Here is a 15,024-nt window from a genome sequence, read left to right as displayed (position 1 = left end):
TAGGGTAAGACTTAAGGTTAGGGTTTTGGGGGGTTAAGGATAGGGTTAAAGTTAGGTTAAGGGTTAGGGGTTAGGGAAAATAGTATTTTTAATGTTGAAACATTTTTACTCCCCCAAAAAGTCCAGAAATGTCATGAAAATAAAGCTGTGTGTGTCCACGTGCATGCTTGTGTCCAGCCTTGTCCATTGAGTTGGATTTGTCTAGTTCTGATGGTGCTGCTTGGTTGGGGATCTCTTTAGGTGACACTTACACATGCTTCTCTCCTCTCCTCTCCTCTCCTATTCCTGTCCAGGTGTCAGACAGGTGTGACTACGTGTTTGTGAATGGGAAGGAGATGAAGGGCAAGGTGAGGATGATGGTGAACTTCACCTACAGCTACCTGAGTGCCCAGCTGGAGATGAACGTGTGGATCCCACGGCTGCCCCTCCAGATCGAGGTGTCTGACACAGAGCTCAGCCAGATCAAGGGATGGAGGGTGCCCATCATGACCAGCAGCCAAAGGTATGTGTCCCTCGTCCCCCTCCATAGAATCACATAGACAGACTCTTCACCCATGCAGTCCTCGCCAGGTAAGCGGACAGAAAATAGAGATGATCGAAAGAGCATGCACAAAAGCTCTTATTTTCAACATGTGATATTGTTCTGCACTTTGTATGAACCTTTGTGTGAAGGTCACACATCTCCCCCCGGGCCCAAGACCTCGTCTCCTCTAATACCTTATCCACCAACACCTAATTCTGCTGGCCTCACACTCTTTGTGCTGCTGGCCTCACACTCCTCAGGTCTACCTACTGGAATTAGTACAGGACATATTCACTATTGTATCTGGAAAGTGTCCCCTCCCTCACCTGCCAGCCTGGAAATAAAGGCTTCTGGCTCATTAAACTTTTTCACTGACTGACAAAGAGGCATATAGAGTGAGCTCCAAAAGTTTTGGGACAGTGACACACTTTGTGTTGTTTTGGCTCTGTACTCCAGCACTTTGGATTTGAAAGGATATAATGACTATGAGGTTAAAGTGCAGACTGTCAGCATTCATTTGAGGGTATGAATGATAAGTGAATGGTAAATATTGAATTGTGTCCTTTTGGAGTCACTTTTACTGTGAATAAGAATAGAATTTGCTTCTAAACATGTCTACATTAATTTGGATGCTAACATGATTACGGGTAGACTTGAATGAATCGTAAATAATGATGAGTGAGAAAGTTAGACACACAAATATCATACCCGCCCAAAAAAGTTAACCTCCCATGTTATTGAAATGGTGAGAGGTTAGCATGTCTTGGGGGTATGATATTTGTGCGTCTGTAACTTTCTCACTCATCATTTTTCATGATTAATTCAGGTCTATCCGTAATCATGGTAGCATCCAAATTATTGTAGAAGCGTTTAGAAACATTCTATTTTTATTTACAATAAAAGTGACTCCAAAATGACACAATACATTATTTACCCTTCATTTCTATTCGGCACAAAGTCATCTGAAACACAACCAAAACAAACAGCAAATGCATCCAACACTGCATCACAAGTTTGATGTAATCATTGAGTGCTAGGAATATGGGACGAAATAATACACTTTTGACTACTTTAATACACATAAATTCAGCAAAAAAAGAAACGTCCCTTTTTCCAGGACCCTGTCTTTCAAAGATAATTTGTAAAAATCCAAATAACTTCACAGATCTTCATTGTAAAGGGTTTAAACACTGTTTCCCATGCTTGTTCAATGAAACATAAACAATTAATGAACATGCACCGGTCGTTAAGACATGAACAGCTTACAGACGGTATAAACCCATCGTCGCTGGACCAGACAGAACTGGCAAAAACTGCTCTTCACTGATGAGTCGCGATTTTGTCTCACCAGGGGTGATGGTTGGATTCGCGTTTATCGTCGAAGGAATGAGCGTTACACCGAGGCCTGTACTCTGGAGCGGGATCGATTTGGAGGTGGAGGGTCCGTCATGGTCTGAGGCAGTGTGTCACAGCATCATCAGACTGAGCTTGTTGTCATTGCAGGCAATCTCAACGCTGTGCGTTACAGGGAAGGCATCCTCCTCCCTCATGTGGTACCCTTCCTGCAGGCTCATCCTGACATGACCCTCCAGCATGACAATGCCAAAAGCCATACTGCTCGTTCTGTGCATGATTTCCTGCAAGACAGGAATGTCAGTGTTCTGCCATGGCCAGCAAAGAGCCCGGATCTCAATCCCATTGAGCACGTCTGGGACCTGTTGGATTGAAGGGTGATGGCTAGGGCCATTTCCCCCAGAAATGTCAGAGAACTTGCAGGTGTCTTGGTGGAACAGTGGGGTAACATGTCACAGCAAGAACTGGCAAATCTGGTGCAGTCCATGAGGAGATGCACTGCAGTACTTAATGCAGCTGGTGGTCACACCAGATACTGACTGTTACTTTTAACCCCCCCCCCCTCTTTGTTCAGGGACACATTATTCCATTTATGTTAGTCACATGTCTGTGGAACTTGTTCAGTATGTCTCAGTTGTTGAATCTTGTTATGTTCATACAAATATTTACACATGTTAAGTTTGCTAAAAATAAACACAGTTGACAGTGAGAGGATGCTTCTTTTTTTGCTGAGTTTATAAGTGAATTTGTCCCAATACTTTTGATCACCTAACATGGGGGGACTATGCACAAAAAGTGCTGTAATTTCTAAATGTTTCACCCGATATGGATAAAAATACCCTCAAATTAAAGCTGACAGTCTGCACTTTAATCTCATAGTCATTGTATCATTTCAAATCCAAAGTGCTGGAGTACAGAGCCAAAACAACAACATGTGTCACTGTGTCACTGAGCTCACTGTAGTTTGGATTTGTGGGGGCTTGTTGTGTTATGTGCGATGTTGTTTTCCAAATGTGTGTTGGGACAGCCCATTTCTGTTGTTGTTGATGAGAGTGTGTCCGGTCTGGCATGGCTGCCGACAGACCTCTTGGAGACAGACCGTCTTTGTTTATCAGGGAATAATATGCGTGACCTTGCAAAGTAGCAGCGTGACTGGTGACAAGAGCGGGCACCAGCACCCGTCCACAGAGCAGGGGGCCACTCAGAGCCACAATACCAAGAGAAGGGACCTGCCTCCGTCTGATAGGCTGCCAAGTGTTCCACACAGACACGGGGGAGAGAGAAAGAAAGAGAGAGGAGAGACAAAGAGAGCGGGAGGGGGAATGACAGTCAGGGCCGGCTCTAATTTCTGGTTGCGGGGCCGCCACTTCGTGGCAAAACATTTTAGTGGCCTCTTTTCTTGATGGTGGAGAGGAATGTTTTAGTGTTAAATTGAATTTAGCCAAATAGTCTGCCAGTAGCCTACCAAAGGTTTCACCGTGTTCATTAGAATGTAATGTAATGAACATGGCGCATCTCTAGTCCAATCCTTTCAATAGTTAGGCTATCCATATTACCAGAGCTTCATCTTATTCTTTCTATATCTATGGCGGATTCGCGGCCAAATGGAACATGCCAAAACTTTGGAGATGGCAAAGTCAAAGTTTTTTCCTATCCGTCTGTGGCAAAGTTTTCCCTAAATGCCTGTGACAAATCCATCTCCAGAACCAGCCATAGCTTAGGCAGCTGGCTAATCTTTTGAATACGGTGTAACAGATTGCTAGCTCGATAATGCTAGCTAGCTGCACTGACAGCCCTACTTGTTGTTATTTCTCTGCTACACGTGGAAATCACCACAACGTTCCCACCCCCAATTCCTGAATATGTATTAGAAGCCTGCATCATTCTTCAAAGGTGGAACCTAAACAAGACTTAACGCTTTAGGACATGCATTACATCGAAATAGGGGTGGCATTGCCCTCTGGTGGGGGCCTTTAAAGCTAAATTCCTACAATTCTACAAATTCTGCCATGACTTATGCCATGTTAATATGATATCTGAGTGAGACTGACTAACAAAATCAATGGCAGCCCCCTGGAAGTCAAGACCCCTGGGCACGTCCCCCCCCCCCCCCCCACCCAGCCCCCTCCAAGATAACCATTTACAAGCAGGGACATTACTTAATTCCCAACAAGTGTGCTCTCTGTGAGGGATGTGCAACATGTCATGATGCTTTTCTTATTATGGCTATGTTTCCTTTGTTACAGGTTGCATTTGGGAAGTGCTTCTTATGTTCTGTTTTTATCTGCATGTCTCTTATAATATACAGTGGCAAGAAAAAGTATGTGAACCCTTTGGAATTACCTGGATTTCTGCATACATTTTATCTGATCTTCATCTAAGTCACAACAATAGACAAACTGTGTGCTTAAACTAATAACACACAAATTATTGTATTTTTCTTGTCTATATTAAATACATAATTTAAATATTCACAGTGTAGGTTGGGAAAAGTATGTGAACCCCTACACTAATAACTTCTCCAAAAGCTAATTGGAGTCAGGAGTCAACTAACCTGGAGTTGAATCAATGAGACGAGACTGGAGATTTTGGTTAGAGCTGCCCTGCCCCATAAAAAACAGTCACAACATTTTAGTTTGCTATTCACAAGAAGCATTGCCTGATGCTGTCCATGCCTCGAACAAAAGAGATCTCAGAAGACCTAAGATTAAGAATTGTTGCCTTGCATAAAGCTGGAAAGGGTTACAAAAGTATCTCTAAAAGTCAGTCCACGGTAAGACAAATTGTCTATAAATGCAGAAATTTCAGCGCTGTTGCTACTCTCCCTAGGAGTGGCTGTCCACTAAAGATGACTGCAAGAGCACAGTGCAGAATGCTCAATGTTAAGAAGAATCCTAGAGTGTCAGCTAAATCTCCGGAAGATGCTAACATCTCTGTTGACGGGTCTACAATACGTAAAACACTAATCAAGAATGGTGTTCATGGGAGGACATTATGGAAGAAACCACTGCTGTCCAAAATAAACATTGCTGCACATCTTAAGTCGCAAAAGAGCACCTGGATGTTCCACAGAGCTACTGGCAAAATATTCTGCGGACAGATGAAACTAAAATGGTGTTGTTTGGAAGGAACGCACAACACTATGTGTGGAGAAAAAAAGGCACAGCACACCAACATCTCAACTGTAAACTATGGTGGAGGGAGCATCACGGTTTGGGGCTGCTTTGCTGCCACATACTTTTTCTTCCCACTGTAAGGGCTTGTGTGAAAAGAAAGGAAAAAAAGTGCTTGTGTGTTGTCCTCAAATGCTGACCTTGCCGAAACAATGACACTAACTGGCCTCCTTTGACATTTGACATTCAAGTGCACCTGCTCAGAAATGTAGACCATAAAAGTTAGAGATTTTCTTGGAAGAGAAAATGCAGCTGCAGTTCCGTCCATCTCTCCTCAAATTACCTTCATTAGGTCTTTGTAATAGAAAAACAACATGCAGCAAATGCCAAAACAATGCAGCCATTTTTATCTCAATATCAAATAATTCTGGGAAACAAATAAGTACGTTATTGGCTAGGTTTCCACCCAATTGGCGACCGATTTTCATGTGAAAATTCAAAAATGTGTATAAAAACAATATGCACATTTTTCCACCAAATATGTTTTTCCATCAAATTAACGTGTTTGTGGATAAAAGGCTGTGCATGATGACATAGTGCACATAAAAATAACTTTTGCGGTTAAATTCCAATGTGCAAATTAATTCTACTGATGGTTTTGTCACAAAAATATATAGCGTAAGTGCCCACTCTGGTATTGGCACATGTGCTCTAGCTAACAGCTTGCATATACAGTGCGGGTATAGCCTACATGATAAGATTATTATGGACAAAAGAGCAAGATTATTTTTGTTTGTCAAACAGCAGCCAAGCATCGATCACACTTGTTATAAAACCGATAGCTTAAGCTTTTAAGGAGTTAACTAACGAAAGAAAGTTTCATTTAATTCAGGCTGATTTGACGCTAGCTAGCTAAGTTAACATTACCTGACACTCTTGTCACTGCTCTCCCTTTCTCGTTCGCTGCTGTGGCTGGAAATATTTCAATAAACTATTCGGAGAAAAAAAATATCAAATCGAAGACAGATAAATGGAGCTATCTTGCTTGCACTTGATACAGTTCCAAACGAAGTAACTAGCTAACTTGCTAGACTAGTAACGTTAGTTAACCATGTTTCTATCATCAACATACTCAGGGATATTGGATAGCTAATTGCCGTTACAATTGTGGCAGCAAAATTATAGATCTAAATTATGGTAGTAGAGTTTTTAGGTTATAGCTAGCTTATGTAGTTAACTAGTTTATTTATTTAATACATTTATTTAACCTTTATTTACAAAAAGGTAAAAGGCCTCATGCGGGGATGGGGGCTGGGATTTTTTTTAAACACCACAACACTACATAAAGAGAGACCTTAACTTCTCTAGGATATGTGGGACGCTAACGTCCCACTTGGCCAAAAGCCTGTAAAAATGCAGAGCGCCAAATTCAAATATTTTACTATAAAATCAAACTTTCATGAAATCACACATGAAAGACACCAAATTAAAGCTACACTTGTTGTGGATCCAGCCAACATGTCTGATTTCAAAAAGGATTTACGGCGAAAGCACACCAAACGATTATGTTAGGTCAGTACATAGCCACAGAAAAACACAGTAATTTTTCCAGCCAAAGAGAGGAGTAACAAAAAGCAGAAATAGAGATACAATTAATCACTAACCTTTGACGATCTTCATCAGATGACACTCATAGGACTTCATGTTACACAATACATGTATGTTTTGTTCGGTAAAGTTCATATTTATATCCAGAAATCTGAGTTTAGGCGGGACGGTACTGTCTCACTTGGCAAAAAGCCAGAGAAAATGCAGAGCGCCAAATTCTAATTAATTACTATGAAAATTACTAAAAAATCTAACTTTCGTTAAATCACACATGAAAGTTACCAAATTAAAGCTACACTGGTTGTGAATCCAGACAAGGTGTCAGAATTCAAATAGGCTTTTCGGCGAAAGCAAACGATGCTATTATCTGAGGATAGCACAATAGTAAACAAAGACAGAGAAGCATATTTCAACACTGCAGGCTCGACACAAAATGCAGAATAAAAATATAATTCATTCCTTACCTTTGACGAGCTTCTGTTGTTGGCACTCCAATATGTCCCATAAACATCACACATGGTCCTTTTGTTCGATTAATTCCGTCTATATCTATCCAAAATGTCCATTTATTTGGCGCGTTTGATCCAGAAAAACACTGCTTCCAAATTGCTCAAACGTGACTACGAAATATTTCAAAGGTTACTTTGCCAAAAAATTTCAAACTACTTTTGTAATACAACTTTAGGTATTTTTTAACGTTAATAATCGATATAATTGAAGACGGGATGATCTGTGTTCAATACAGGATTAAAACCAACTATAGCCAGCTTTCTGGTCAGCGCTTCTATCTAACAGGACACTTAATGTGACTCTCGTTCAAGATGGCCGTACTTCTTCATTACACAAAGGAATAACCTCACCCAATTTCTCAAGACTGTTGACATCCAGTGGAAGCGATAGGAACTGCAAGCAGGTCCCTTAGAAATCTGATTTCCAAATGAAACTCATTCAAAAGAGAGTGACTAAAAAAATATATATATATGAATGGTTTTCCTCTGGGTTTTGCCTGCTAAATAAGTTCTGTTATACTCACAGACATGATTCAAACAGTTTTAGAAACTTCAGAGTGTTTTGTACCCAAATATACTAACAATATGCATATCTTATCTTCCGGGGATGAGTAGCTGGCAGTTGAATTTGGGTATGCTTTTCATCCAAACGTGAAAATACTGCCCCCTATCCTAGAGAAGTTAAACAACAACATAGCATAGCAGAAACACATGACCACACAGCATGGTAGCAACACAACATGACAACAACATGGTAGCAACACAACATGGCAGCAGCACAAATGATAGCAGCACAAAACATGGTACAAACATTATTGGGCACAGTCAACATCACAAAGGGCAAGAAGGTGGAGACAACAATACATCACGCTAAGCAGCCACAACTGTCAGTAAGAGTGTCCATGATTGAGTCTTTGAATGAAGAGATGGAGATAAAACTGTCCAGTTTGAGAGTTTATTTGGAGCTCGTTCCAGTCACTAGCTGCAGCGAACTGAAAAGACGAGCGACCCAGGTATGTGTGTGCTTTGGGGACCTTTAATAGATTGTGAATGGCAGAACGGGTGTTGTATGTGGAGGATGAGGGCTGCAGTAGGTATCTCAGATAGGGGGGAGTGAGGCCTAAAAGGGTTTTATAAAGAAGCATCATCCAGTGGGTCTTGCGACGGGTATACAGAGATGAGTGACTACCTCAAGCTCTAAACCCTCAGAGGTAGTAATCACACCGTTGGGGAGAGGGGCATTCTTCTTACCAAACCACATCACCTCTGTTTTCGTGATGTTCAGAACAAGGTTAAGGGTGGAGAAAGCTTTGTACAAAAAGAAAGCTTTGTTGTAGAGCGTTTAACACAAAATCCGGGAGGGGCCTAGGATCGAGCTTTGGGGTACTCCCTTGGTGACAGGCAGTGGCTGAGACAGCAGATGTTCTGACTTTATACACTACACTCTTTGAGAGAGGTAGTTAGCAAACCAGGCCAAAGACTCCTCAGAGACACCAATACTCCTTAGCCGGCCCACAAGAATGGAATGGTCTACCGTATCAAAAGCTTTGGCCAAGTCAATAAAAATAGCAGCACAACATTGCTTAGAATCAAGAACAATTGTGACATCATTTAGGACCTTTACGGTTGCAGTGACACATCCATAACCTGAGCAGAAAAACAGATTTCATACCAGGGAGAATACTATAGACATCAATAAAGCCAGTGAGTTGATTATTGACAAGTTTTTCTAACACTTTCGATAAACAGGGCAAAGTAGAAATTGGCCTATAACACTTAGGATCAGCTTGATCTCCCCCTTTAAATAAAGGATGCACCATGGCGGCCTTCCAAGCAATGGGAACCTTCCCAGAGAGGAGAGAGGTTAAAGAGGTCAGAGATAGGCTTGGTGATGATGGGAGCAGCAACCTTAAAGAAGAAAGGGTCCAAACCATCTAACCCAGGTGTTTTTTTGGGGTCAAGTTTAAGGAGCTCCTTTAGCACCTCGGACTCAATGACTGCCTGCAGGGAGAAACTTTGTAGCGGGGCAGGGGGAAAAGAGGGAGGAACATCGGGGCTAGTCGCATTAGAATGGGGTGGGAGATGAGGAAATGTTGGACGGGCAAGAAGGCATGGCTGAGTCAAATAGGAATCCTGACTTAATGAAGTAGTGATTTAAAAAGCTCAGCCATGTGCTTCTTTTCAGTAACAACCACATCATCAACTTTAAGGGACATGGGCGGCTGTGAGGAGGAGGGTTTATTCTCTAGGTTTTTAACCGTTTTCCATAACTTCTTGGGGTTTGACCCATAGAGAGAGAAATGCTCCTTAAAGTATCTAACTTTCGCCTTCCGGATAGCCTGCGTGCACTTATTTCTCATTTGCCTGAACGAGAGCCAGTCAGCCTGAGTGTATGTGCCGAGCATTTCGCCAAATGAAATTCTTGAGGTGAAGTAACTCTGCCAGATCACGGTCAAACCAGGGGCTGAACCTGTTTTTAATTGTAATTTTCTTTATGGGGGCGTTTTTAGATAAAAGGTCAAAATGTCTTCGACTAGTTGGCTAGGTAACGTTAGTCAAACAAACAAGCTAACATACCTTTCTTGCAGTTTCTCACACAGGAGCACCCTGAGGTGATTCACGTGAATTGTGTTTCGCACCGCAGAGCTTATGTATTGCCCACTGGTCACTCGCGCACTGGTCCCTGGTGTACCATTTCTCGCGCAGGTGCATTCTGAGGTGATTCCCGTGAATTGTGTTTCGCACCGCAGAGCTTATGTATTGCCCACTGGTCACTTGCGCACTGGTCCCTGGTGTACCATTTCTCGCGAAGGTGCATTCTGAAGTGATTCAAGTGAATTGTGTTTCGTGCCGCAGAGCGTCTGTATCGTACACTGGTCACCCGGGCACTGGTCACTTTCTTGAGATTATCTATTTACCAAGAAAGGTAAATGTGCTTTACAGAACTTTATTGAAAATATGTTTCTTTTGGTGTGGTGGGAATGATTCTGTCGTGGTGTAGCGCCACACTTAAATGAACGCAGAGGAAACACTGGTACAGAGAGATCTTTGATGAAAACCTGCTCCAGAGTGCTCAGGACATAAGACTGGGACAAAGGTTCACCTTCCAATAGGACAACAACCCTAAGCACACAGCCAAGACAATGCAGGAGTGGCTTCGGGACAAGTCTCCAAATGTCCTTGAGTGGCCCAGCCAGAGCCCGGACTTGAACCCGATTGAACATCTCTGGAGAGACCTGAAAATAGCTGTGCAGCAACGCTCCCCATCCAACCTGACAGAACTTGAGAGGATCTGCAGAGAAGAATGTGAGAAACTCCTCAAATACATATGTGCCAAGCTTGTCGCATCATACCCAAGAAGACTCGAGGCTGTAATCGCTGACAAAGGTGCTTCAATAAAGTACTGAGTAAACGGTCTAAATACTTATGTAAATGTTATATTTCTGTTTTTTTTATACATTTGCCAATATACCGCCATTTCTCCCATAATGAATTTTACCAACACACAAATATCCCACCTTGTCTAGTCTATTTTATTTGGTCGACATTTCAAAAGTTTACCAAAAAAATTGCTGTTTCCATCAGGCCTGCCGTGACATTTTTTACCCGACATGTACTTTACTGGCATAAAAAGGTTGGATGGAGACCTGGTTATAGTGATTGTTTTCAATTAAAATGGTCAAAAAGAAACAAAATAGCTTTTCAGCAACGGGCAATTTATCAAGCAAGATTTTTGCTTGGACTATCTGGGAGTGGTCTGAGTGGGGAGGGGAAAACTGAATATTTGCTGTTATTGGCAGAGAGGTTTGGACTCTTCTTATCGGTCTATTAGATTAATTTACCGCATGGTGATATCCCCATGGAATGCCAAAACTCCATCCCACAGAAACAGGGTGAAATTTATGGCAGTCTTCTCAAACAGCTCTTACACTAAAAGGGCATTATCATAAATTTCACAATTTCACAGTACAACCACATAGTGTGGAAATGTATATAAAACACAGGAAATCACGTTTTTGACTGCACTGGGCCTTTAATCTTAGATTAGATTGGAGATCGCTGCACTGTGCCTTCCTGCAGATTAGATTTATGTCAGGAGTAAAATACTAGCAATAGGGATTGGGAGCCATCAGCTGATAATGCACACAGGACCTCTGTTGTCTGCTCATTCTGTCCCAATCACATTTGCTCTCTCTGCCCCAATCACATGCGCTCACTCTGTCCCAATCACATTCTCTCCCTCTGTCCCAATCACATTCTCTCCCTCTGTCCCAATCACATTCTCTCCCTCTACCCATACTTGGAATAATCCCCCTGGACTGGACCTGTCCACTACCCATACCCTGGCCTATAGGAGCTGGGAGCTCTGCTGTAAGGGACATGTCAAGAGAAGACCCTCACTACAGTATTTGTAAACTAGATCAGCTAAACCCCAACCCAATCTCCAAATAAAATGCCAACCCGTGGCATAACTGCAGCAACAGAATTACGCCATAGTGGCATATCTTAGCTGTCAGCCAAACTCTGCAAAAGTTAAACAAAAACTTACGTTTAGGCATTAATTTCAAATGGTTAAGTTTAGGGTTAAGGTTAGTGATAGGGTTAAACTTAAGTTTAGGCATTAATTCTGAGTGGTTAAGGTTTTGGGAAAGGCTTAAAACTAAAATTAGTGCCTAGCACGTGACCCTCGGAACCAGTCAGCGGCTTAAATGCCCATCCACTATCCCCATCCACAACACCCTAGCAAGCCGCAAACCTACTAGATGGTAATAGGCACTCATGTTGCCCCTAGTGGATGGTATAGCTTCCACATTTTGCCAGGTCCAAATGTAATCTGGTATCTGCTGAATCGGCACCTCGAGGCATATTCCATATTACTAAGGGCTGCTAAACCCAAACTACAGTTAAATTGGAAATGTCCCAACGCAGTGTAATAAACGCAGACAGGCATTTGCAATTCTTTATTCACTTTACTTGTTGTATTATGTTTTACTGAATACTAATTCATTGCTGTGAGTACTTGTCAAAATAACCCTCGTTCTGAAATCCTTCTTATCTTGTCAGTGGGAATCCTGAGCCTTAAGGCTGATCTCTAACCATCTTAGCTAGTGTCTTCACTCTTCATTGCCAGACCCCATTCTGCCACACATCGAGGAATAACGGTGTCGGACAGGAAAAAATACAACGAGAGAGGATAATCACAAGAATTACATTTCAAGAGATTAACTTTCACTCTTTTCTCTCCCATTATGATATCAAACCTTGTAGTTGTGTGTGTTTATTGCCAGACGTGAGGTGATGAGGCAACAGGATAGGCGAGGCCCTCACTGCAAAAAGTGAAATCAAAGAAAGCCTAAATATCTTATGTAATCTAAAGAAAAACTTACGTAAGTGATAATTCACTTACATTTTTTTTAAAGACAATTTAAGGTAAAATATATTTTAAATTGCTTTTTAACCATTTTCATGTAGACTTGATTGTGTGTTTTGGATCATTGTCTTGCTGCATGACTCACAGATGGATGGCCTGACATTCTTTTTGGATGACATGGGTCCCATTATGCCTGGCGAAAACCGAACACTGCATTCCACAGTAAGAACCTGTGGTGGTGGTAGTGTGATGGTTTGGGGATGCTTTGCTTTCTCAGGAACTGGACAACTTGTCTAAATAGAAGGAACCATGAATTCTGCTCTGTATCAGAGAATTCTACAGGAGAATGTCAGGCCATCCATCTGTGAGCTGAAGCTGAAGAGCAGGTGGGTCATGCAGCAAGACAATGATCCAAAATACAATCAAGTCTACGTGTAAATGGCTGAAAAGCAAAAGAAATTGAGTTTTGGAATGGCCTAGTCAAAGTCCAGACCTAATCCCAATTGAGATGTTGTGGCAGTTCATGCTTGAAAACCCACAAATGTTGCTGAGTTAAAGCAGTTCTGCATGGAAGAGTGGGCCAATATTCCTCCACAGCAATGTGAGAGACTGATCAACAACTACAGGAAGCATTTGGTTGCAGTCATTGCAGCTAAAAGTGGCACAACCAGTTATTGAGTGTAAGGGGGCAATTACTTTTTCACACAGGGTCATTGGGTATTGGGTGTTGCATAACTTTGTTTTTGAAATAAATGAAATAAGTATGTACTTGTTCAGTTATTTGTTCTCTCAGGTTCCGTTTATCTAATATTAGGTTTTGGTTGAAGATCTGATATGTTCAGTATAAAAAATATGCAAAAGTGGAGAAAATTTGAAAGGGGAAAATACTTTTTCACAGCACTGTATATGGAAACAGCACATTCCTATGATCTGTGGTTAAAAATATAAGTTCCTACAAAATGCTCACAGGGTAGGATTAAAAGTAAGAAAAACGGTGATTTTGAAAACCTGCAACGAGTTTCTAGCCAGAGGGAGAGTATTATTTTTTGTTCCCTACGTCACCGCGAATCTCAGTGTTTGAAAATCACTGTTTTAACTTTTGATGATCGGGTAGAACTTTGCAACTTTTTATTTGTTTTACAAAACGTAGAAATATGCTGTTTTCACATATGTAGACACTGGTATTGTGCTGGAGATCAAGAAAATTAGGTTCTAAATTGTTGGATTCGCCATTTAAGATTCAAATAAGCAAAATTATTTGCTTATTTTGGTAAGATTTTTTTTTAATTATCACTCAATATAAGATATTTAGGCTTGCTTAGATGTAACTTTTTGCAGTGCTGTGATTAGCACACTGTTGACAAAGCACTGGTGTTTATCAGAGGCACGCCTGTCCTGGCCCACTGCTTGACACCAGTGCTGCTTTGGCTGATTTACTTTTACAAAGCAGACACTGATATTTATCTTACTGTCTTCTGTATATGTATGACATAGTTATTTGTTTAAAATCAACTTTACAAAAGCAACATTGTAACCTTGTAAGCCTTGTTTTCACACTGCAATAAATATTCTCATTGAGACACACTCCCTTCTTTGAGAAGATGATTGGTTGCCTATAGCGTCCTGAACAGAATTTGCTATCAGTGGGTGGGTGTTAGAGATGTTCATGTTAGACTTGAGATGTTCATGTTAGACTTGTCCAGTGTTGAGGTTAGTTTCTCATGTTATATGACTGGCTTTGTTTGTAATGGCAGGTCTGCACTGGACAGTGATGATGAGGATGATGAAGACCGGAGAGGAAGGAGCTGCACGTTACAGTACCAGAATGCCATGGTTCGAGTGTTGACACACTTTGTGGCCGAAGCTGCTGACCCCCGTGGTCAGCTGACCTTCATGCTGGGCAGTGATTGGCAGGTGGACATCACTGGGCTGGTGTGGGACTTCCTGAAGGTGGAGGACCCCCAGATAGCTCAGCTACAGGATGGACGCATACTAGTGGGACTGGACATGGGGATGACCACCATCCAGGTACGCTGTATGTGTCTGCATGCGTGTACAGTACAGTATGTGAACTGTGTACAGTAATAAGGTGTTTCAGTACAACGGATGAGAAAAAATAAAGGGAACAAGTGAGAATAGAGAGGAGTAAGGGGAGGTGAAAGGAGTTGGAAAATAGAACAGTAAAACATCGCTTTCTGTTTTAATATTAGGGCTGAAAATACTTTAAAACAGTCATCTTAAGTCAGTCATAACAATGGGATTTGCAAATGTTGAGTGGAGGAGATAAAATCTATATTTATGCATTCAGTCAGCCAGACAGGTGGTTATCAATGGTCCCATGTCTCCAGGTCTGGGCTGTGGTTACAGTAAATGGGGCCTCACCCTGGTGCAGAGTGTAAGCATGCCATCTCTCACTAGCAGGGTCCTTTCATTTGTCAGTCTAAACAGGCTAAATGGATAAATAGCAGTCAGTTAATGATATCTGTGTGAAACCGATCAGCATCTTGACAGTGTGGACTCATCCATCTGTCTTGCAGGCAGATGTAC

At 41.7% G+C, this 15,024-nt stretch overlaps 1 protein-coding gene across 2 annotated transcripts in view; it reads left to right on the top strand.

Annotated features, from left to right (window-relative positions):
- si:dkeyp-14d3.1 (transmembrane protein 132C) overlaps positions 1–15,024 on the top strand; it is a 223,031-nt gene that overhangs the window by 197,323 nt on the left and 10,684 nt on the right. For both annotated transcript variants that reach the window (XM_055886730.1, XM_055886729.1), the window contains exons 6-7: positions 294–502; positions 14,232–14,505. In XM_055886730.1, coding sequence (XP_055742705.1) covers positions 294–502; positions 14,232–14,505 — 483 coding nt within the window. The remainder of the gene's footprint in view (positions 1–293; positions 503–14,231; positions 14,506–15,024) is intronic.

Source organism: Salvelinus fontinalis, chromosome 28, assembly GCF_029448725.1.
Source record: "Salvelinus fontinalis isolate EN_2023a chromosome 28, ASM2944872v1, whole genome shotgun sequence".
Taxonomy (NCBI): Eukaryota; Metazoa; Chordata; class Actinopteri; order Salmoniformes; family Salmonidae; genus Salvelinus; species Salvelinus fontinalis.
Note: the sequence above shows the minus strand (reverse complement) of the source record. Positions and strands in the feature narration are given on the sequence as shown.